Consider the following 8,035-nt stretch of genomic DNA (forward strand, 5'->3'; position numbering starts at 1 on the left):
CACCATACATACATTCAGAAGAATGACCCAGGACGCCTGCAGAATTCCCATAATTGACAAGGTCAAATATTCCTTGCTCAAGTCCAATATTTCAAACATATCACCTCTCACTCTGCTCCTGCCTGTCTGCTCTCCAGACACAGCAGAAACACCAAAAATGTGAGTCTAGTTTCAAAAAACAAAGTCAAGGTAAAGACAGCAAGAGCTGCTGCTTCAACTCCAGGTTAAAGAGGGTGCTTTCATCTCTTCCCATCAGGAACTCCCAGGACTGTGAAAGCCAGAGCACGTACCATCCGAGCTGGGGCAGAGTTCTGCCTCTGTGTGAAGAGATCTTTACCCTCCTGCAGTCCATGAGCATGCAGGCAGCCTCGAGATGCAGGTCTTACTGGCTTCTTAAACTCAAAGGCTTCCTGCAAGACAGTATAAGTTGAGACATCATCCACTGTCTACGAAAACCAGCTCTAGGGTCTCGGCTATAGCTTCAGGAGACAAGCAAGGGAGTGGGTATTGATCACCTGCCTCCAAACCCATTTCTGATCTAATTCCAATACTGGATCTGTGTAATTAAGAATTTCAAAGATTCTGTCAAAAGCTAACTTCTAATACAGCACTTTTTTCTCTTACCACAAACACTTTATTTCCTAATAAACACATGAGTATCTGCCAGGTACACAAAACACTATGAGTTAAAAACTAAATCAACAACTTCCTATCAACTATACTTCAATTTAAAAAAACTTTCTAAAATCGAAAGCAATTTCATTTCAATATAATTGAATAGGAATAAAAACTTTTCAGTCTAAACTTAAAAGAGGCCTTTATATTTTCCATCTTCTTTCTACCAATAGGAGATAATTAAGTGGAAAACACTTAAAGTTACTGCTTTCCATACTAAAAGCAATGGGGAAAAAAACTAACGACAACATCATGACTATAGCTAACACTTCTGGGTGATAAGAGAGTAAATCCTAAGAGTCCTCATCACAAGGAGAAAAGTTTCCCTTTTTCCTTTCTTTTCCTTTTACTGTATCTATATGAGAAGATGGATGTTAGTTGAACCTACTGTGGTAATCATTTCGCAATACATGTAAATCAAGCCATCATACTGTATGCCTTAAATTTACAGTGATACATGTCAATTATTTCTCAATAAAATGAGAAAAAAAACCCAAAAACGCTTCTGGTTTATTCAACCACATGGATGAATCTCACATAATGTTGAGTGAAAGCCAGAAGTGATAGAATACATACTGTATGATTTCATTTACTTAAAGTTTAGCACTAATAATTCCCCCACCCTAAAATATCCACTGAAGAACTTGTTAAGCACAGCTAACATCAGAGTATTTACATGCCCATACAGTGCTTTCAGTGCATTAACTCATTTATCCATCCGATCATCCCCACTTTACAGATGAGGAAACTAGGCCCATAGGTTAAGTGATGTGCCAAGAGATCTGGCTTCGTAACCCGACTGGACAACTCCAGAGCAAGAGCTCTTTAACCTATGCTGTTTCCCCTCCAGAATGAAGCTCCAAGCAGGCAACCCTGGGAGAAGCCAACCTGGGGTTGTGGGGAGAGACCAGGCATGGGTACAATAGCGTTGGACTGTTTGGTTAAATGTACTACACAGAAGGAGACGTAGTGTTCTAAGCACTCAAGGCAGGAACTCATTTCTGTACTTCCCTCAGGACATCTTGCAAGTTGCCAAAGGAATCACTGGGAGAGTTCACGGAAGCAGTAGGTTCTGGAAGTATTAAGTCCAGAAGATTACAAGAAGTATGAAATGTGGCATTTTAGCAGGGGATGAAGAAGGGGAGAAAATAGATATGGAAATACAGTGAGAAAGAAGACTGGGAAAGTTGAGCTGATTCACTGAATTCTTTTGGTGCCTACTCTGTGCAAGGGGCCCCGCCAGGTGTGAGAAAAGCCAGGCCAGGGTGTTCTTGGACTTTTGGCTGCACTACCCCAACTCACCCTCTAAGCTACCATTTCAGTTACTCTGAGATCCCCTGGGACTTGTTGGCTCTGTTCTTTCAAATACTGTCAAGAAGCCTTTCCCTAAACTTCTAACTCATCCCAGGGTCAGCACAAAGAAGCAAGGAAGGCCTGGCCAGACCCTTCCAGATAAAGTGTTCATGGATATAATTCCTCCTCAGAGCTACCTTCTGAGCAACTCCTACCTGCCAGGAACCATTTGAAATGCTTTATCTACATTATCCTTATTTAATTCCCACAATAATCCTACAAGGGACTGTTACTCCTATTTCACAAAGAAACAAAGAAGCCTAAAAAAAAGCCAAGGTCACAGCTAGCAAGCAGTAGGATTCAAATCTAGGTTTTTCTGACTCCAAAGACCATCATGACTTTGGTGAAGGTTTAGTCTCCCAGGAAGCAGCCAGCCCAGCTACTTCTCCATAAGCCACAGACACTTGTGGGTTTGACCTCTGCCCCCAGGGGAGTAGATTAATGCCACACTCACGTTTTCCTTGTTCTCATCCTGGTCAATTAGCTGAAAGACATCATGGTCAAGAGAATCAGAATGGCTCCTCTTCAGAGCTGGGCTACACCCCAAGAGCTTCTGCTATCAAAGTGAAAAGAGGAATTAGGGTACATAAATGAAAATTCAATGGAAACTCAGTTCTAAAAGAAAAAACATATGGTGGTGGTGGGTTGGGGAGACCTAGCCCCTCATACACTGCAGTGGGTAACCAGTAAATGTGGCTAGGGCTCCACCTTGCGAGAACACAAGATAGAAGTTCCCACTACATGGATTTACACCTAACTTCACAACGTCTACAGCCCTCTCAGCAAGGACTTAGGTACCAAATCAACCCCAAAATAACATCACTTACATAAAAAGAACCCCCTTCCTGGTTGGATAAAACTCTAATAGTTAGAGATGGAAGAAAAAGCCCTCAAGAGTTAGCCACTATTGAAGTTGCTTTAGGTAGAGTGTTTTGAATGTTTATGAGACAAAGTAAGGAAAAGCAGTCTGTATAAATTAAGGTCTACTATCAAGGTTATACTGGTAGCTAAGGGGCAGATAATAGGTATTGGCTCAAAATAAACAAGGGAACTAACTTACAGGCAGGGAATTTATTCTCCTCATGGAATTTTCAAGGCTGCAATGAAATCAGAAAGTAAATAATGAGAACAAAGCAAGTAAAGAGGTATATATATTAGCAGATGCAAACCTACAGTTTGGTGGGGTGAGGGGAGAGTCAAACATTCCCATTTTAGGCAAGATGGAAGAATAGATTTCTGAAGCTGTCCTGTTCTCATAAGCATCCCCACTGCTGGGTTTCTAGTGAAAAAAGCAAGCCCAGGTCTTCTCTTAAAATATACACGTTCTAGGGCGTTCCCTGGTGGCCTAGTGGTTAGGATTCCGGGCTTTCACTGCCATGGTCCGGGTTCAATCCCTGGTCAGGAAACTGAGATCCAGCAAGCCCTGTGGCGCAGCAAAACAAAACAAAACAAAAAACAAACAAACAAAAGGTTCTCTTAAGACAATGATGTCAGAAGGCGGAGCAAGGATGTGGGTGAGACTGGAACAGAACACCAAAATTACAGCTAAAATAAAGGAAGGGAAGTTCTGAAAACCGCTGACACAAACTACTCATTCTCAAAAGATACCAGACTGTTTATAGAATCCAGGGGTCTTACTAGGGATAGCTAAATCCAGAGCTCCAGTCCAGAGCATGAAGAATTTCCTTAAAAAAATTAAACTTTCTCTAAGTACAAATATTTAAAAGCAGTAAATACATACTTTTCTTTACTATCCAAGGGCCCAGGAGAATCCAGACAGAAGCCTGTGGGAAATTAAAACAAACAAACAAACAAACAAACAAAAAACCTCTCAGGATTTAATACATGATACACCACTTTGTCATTGAAATAAATAAATAAAACTACTAGTACTGTTTCTTTAAGGCCATCAACAAAGGCTCATGGCTTGGACTTTTGCCAGAATTGAAGTTGAGTCTCCATGATTGCCAAAACTTCGTATTTGTAAAAGTCTAAATTTTCATAGTATATCTACTCATCCTTTCCTACTTGCAAATACCATCATGGAAAATAGAATTTGAGGAGAGTGAATTAAACCAAACCTCATGACTTATTTACAAAACAGAAACAGACTCACAGATGTAGAAAACAAACTTATGGTTACCAAAGAGGAAAGGAGGAGGTGGAGGGGATAAATTAGGAGTTTGGGATTAGCAGATACAAACTACATATAAAATAGATAAACAACAAGGTCCTACTGTATAGCACAGGGAACTATATACATTCAATATCTTGTAATAACCTATAATGAAAAAGAACTATATATATGTATAACTAAATCACTTTGCTGTACACCAGAAACTAACACAACATTGTAAATCAACTATACTTCAATCAAAAAAAAAAAAAAAAAGTTCCTAAACCAAACCTCATGATTGCTTCGTTATTCAGATAGAGGTTACCCAAGCTAACTTTCTGTGAGTTCCAACCATGGAAAGAATAGGTACCCGTTTTCTGGAATAGTTTTGATTTCAAATATCTTATATCCTGTCAGATCATGTGCACAACTCAGGGGGTTGGAAAATACAATTATGTCCTCTGACAAGCAAGGCAAGTATTTATTGCCTTCAACAAAATAACATCAAGTGAGGTGCTCAACTCACCAACAGCAGCAGAATAGAGGAGACACTGCTCAGCGTGGCCCAGAGCCACCAGGGCCTGCCTAGCGCACACCTTTCCTCCATGATGTCTAAATAATTGTACAGGAAGTTAGGTGTTACCGCTCCTGACATTCTCCCTTGCCACACTGCCACAATCCTATCCCTGGCTCTTAAGAAGCCTACATTTTAAGACTTTTGCTCTTGCAGTTCCCTAACCTAAAGCATCTGTGCAAATATACCTTGCAGTAACATGAACTTACAAATTACAATAAAATGCACTGGCACAGTTTCTCCATAGAAGGCTCAATGAAATAATTTCATTATACTTCCAATAATTTGACGCAGCATTTTAACCAATAAGATTTCCTGAATGCCACGTCGAGTGGTATGGTTAATTTCACACTACTACTTATCCTCAACACCAAGCACAAACCACCTCCTTGTGGCCACTTGACACGTTTCTTCTCTTCATAAACTGCCACAGGGGCTCCTTTGTACTGTTGTTAAGGGTGTTTGTCACTCAATGCCGGACTTTTCTGTTTACTATCTCAACTCACCAAACTAAGTTTCTAGGTGAAAGCGCACATTTCAGCAAATTCCAGTATTGCTTCCCACACGGCAGACACATGATAAAAATGTTTAAGACTAAAAGAATACCTGAATCAGTTGATTCGGAGGAGCCCATTCTCTGCAGATTGCTATTCCTCACCTCCAGTGGCTGTTCATACTCACTGAAAACAAGAAAAGTAACTCTCTCTATAGCTCTAGGACATAATTAAAAGGTTACATACAGGAGACAGGCCATGACATGGCAAGTGGCCATGCTGCCATCAACCATCATTACTTTTAGGCCACACCACGGAACACTTGGACACCCAGAACACCCAGTTAGCACTTGAGCATAAAAGGAGATGAGAAAAGAGTGGGTTGGCATGGCCTGGGTCACACTATAGGACAGGACGACAAAGATGACTATTGGAGTATTTCCTGAAATGAGAGCATGTGTTCTAGGTACTGAGCTAGCAGCAGGGGTGAATGGGACAAGTTCCTGCTTTTCAGAGATTGGAAAAGACATGTGCTTATTTAGAAAATGTGACGTCCAAGATTGAAGAGAAAGCAGTTTCACCAGAAAAACAGTGGGATGCATTTTTTGCAATAAGGAAAAGAGCAGGGAGATTTTGGGCATGGAAAGTTGAATAAAAAGACCTGGTCTTAGGAAAGCATCGGGGTGGACATCAGGAAGGTGCACGGGGCGAGGGATTGCGACGATTTTGCAAACGCCAGGAAAGAAAATGCCACGTCCCTTTGCTGAAAAGGAAACAAAGCTCACAGGAAACTAAGCTTCTACGAGGTGGTTCAGCAAAGGGTGGAAGTGAGCGCCTAGGAGGGCCTGCTCTTCCCGCGTGGAGGGAGATTTCAAAGAGCTTCCTGGGATAGGGACAGAAGAGCACAGGGCAATCTGAAAGGGGTGGCGAAGGTGGGGAGTCGGGGCCGACCCCACCCCCTACCGGGCCCGGCTCGGGGCTGAGGGCGGCCCTGGAGGGTCCGAACGGCCTCTCCCGCCCAACATTCGGCCTGGGCGGGGGGGGGGGGGGGGGGGCGGGTGCACATGGCAGGCCCCCGCCGGTGGGGCCGCCCCCAAGCGGCGGAAAGGCAGGTCTCGCTCTTCTCCCGGCCGGTTTCCCGGCCCGATCTACCCGAAAGCCGTCTGGGAGGCCAGAGGCCTGAGGCACCGCTCGTCGGTCCCTCCTCACCTGCCCAGTCCCTGCAGCTGGTCCATGGTGACCGTCAGGTTGGTGACAGGCGACAGGCCCCCGGCGGCTGGCGTGCTGAACAGCGCCTTCACGACGGGCTGAGGTGCGGGAGGGGGGCTGCAGGCGAAGAGCAGGCGACGGCGGTGCGGGGGCTCCGGGCCCAGTTCCATGGCGGCGCCCTGCCTCCCAGGGATCCTGCTCCCTCTTCCTCCGCCTCCGCCGCGCCCGCCCCGCCCCGCCCCGCCGGCACTGGCCTCGGCCGCGCGCCCCGCTGCCGGCGCCCGCGAGTCAAACACAAACACGACCCCGCGGTTCAGGGACGCGGCTGCCGCGGGCAAGCGAAGAGGACGGGTGGTGTCCGGACTCGGCAGGCACCAGCCACAGGCTCGGGTGCTTCCCCTCACTCCGCGAGGCCGGCGGGCGGGCGCCGGCAACCTGAAGATTAAATCCAAACAAGCGGGGCAGGTCGGGGAGGGAGAGCGGCTAGAGCCGCGAGGCAATGGCCCGGTCTCACACTCTCTTCACTCTTCTTTCACTCTCTTGCCCAGCCCGGGAGTGCAGAAAACCAGGCCGACCTTCACCTCCCTCCCGGGCTGTCGCTGCCGAGGTGGCCTTTCGCGGTAATAGCTGCTCACTGGGGCCTGCCAATGCCCCGCCCTCCCTTTCCTAGTTGGCGCCAAACGGAATCCACCAATCAGTAACCAGTTCTCCTCCTCGCACAGGAATGGCAGCTAGGCTGGACCAATCAGAGCGGAAGAAGGAAACAGCTCGCGGGACTCCGCGAGGTCACCCCTCCTCAGAAAGGGGAGGGGCCTAGAGGGCACCTGAGCTCCTCCGAACCAGAGGGGCTCGGAGGTCAATGAAAACTCCCAGCTGAACCTGCGAGGCTCCGGGGGAGACCGGAAGGCCCCTCTTGACCCATTGCATGCTGGGAAGCGTAGTTTCCACAGCCAGTGGCAGTCCAGTCACTTCTTACCGCCGTTAAGCCAAAGCTGTATCGGCCTCCCCGTCCCGTGCTCCACAAGCTGAGGAAATGTGGAGGGTGGAGAAGGCCGTCCGGGCCCCTCTCCCACCCTGGGCCTCCAAGTCTAATTTTATCACGAGAGAGGGAAGTGAATGACCCAAGGACTGGGCTCTGCCTCCTGAACACCAGGGCCCAACTCTGGACCGCTGACTCCTGTCCAGCCAGTAGTTCTGGCCATGAGCCGCTGACCACAAGACTTAACCCTACGGCCTGGACTGTGGGCCTCGGCACTGTTTGCTCACCTCCATTTTAGCTCTTGTATATTTTCTCAGAATCATTTCCTTCTCTCCCACCCTTTCTTACCTCATTGGGATAGCAATACCGTAAATATAATAATAGCTAACGCTTATGTAGTGCTTAGGTCCCCGTGTTCCAAGGGCTTTATCTATTAATTTGTTTAATCCTTTTAAAAACAATTTTTTTTATTTTTGGCTGCATTGAGTCTTCGTTGCTGCACGCGGGCTTTCTCTAGTTGTGGGGAGTGGGGGCTACTCTTCGTTGCGGTGCACAGGCTTCTCACTGCAGTGGCTTCTCTTGTTGCTCTAGAGCGCAGGCTCAGTAGTTGTGGCGCACGGGCTCAGTAGTTGTGG

At 46.5% G+C, this 8,035-nt stretch overlaps 1 protein-coding gene across 5 annotated transcripts in view; it reads right to left on the reverse strand.

Annotated features, from left to right (window-relative positions):
- Window positions 1-7,338, reverse strand: part of CDC25A (cell division cycle 25A) — a 31,287-nt gene extending 23,949 nt beyond the window's left edge. For 4 of the 5 annotated variants that reach the window (XM_082411996.1, XM_082411994.1, XM_082411995.1 and 1 more), the window contains exons 1-6: window positions 6,422-7,331; window positions 5,325-5,398; window positions 3,770-3,812; window positions 3,089-3,125; window positions 2,483-2,584; window positions 291-410 (exon numbers count right to left, since the gene is read on the reverse strand). In XM_082411996.1, coding sequence (XP_082268122.1) covers window positions 291-410; window positions 2,483-2,584; window positions 3,089-3,125; window positions 3,770-3,812; window positions 5,325-5,398; window positions 6,422-6,591 — 546 coding nt within the window. In that variant the 5' untranslated portion in view covers window positions 6,592-7,331. Of the gene's footprint in view, window positions 1-290; window positions 411-2,482; window positions 2,585-3,088; window positions 3,126-3,769; window positions 3,813-5,324; window positions 5,399-6,421 lie in introns of all 5 variants that reach the window. The other variant, XM_082411997.1, reaches the window with a different exon arrangement.
- Window positions 7,339-8,035: the final 697 nt, after the last annotated feature.

This window comes from Balaenoptera physalus (assembly GCF_965194825.1).
Source record: "Balaenoptera physalus genome assembly, chromosome: 11".
Taxonomy (NCBI): domain Eukaryota; kingdom Metazoa; phylum Chordata; class Mammalia; order Artiodactyla; family Balaenopteridae; genus Balaenoptera; species Balaenoptera physalus.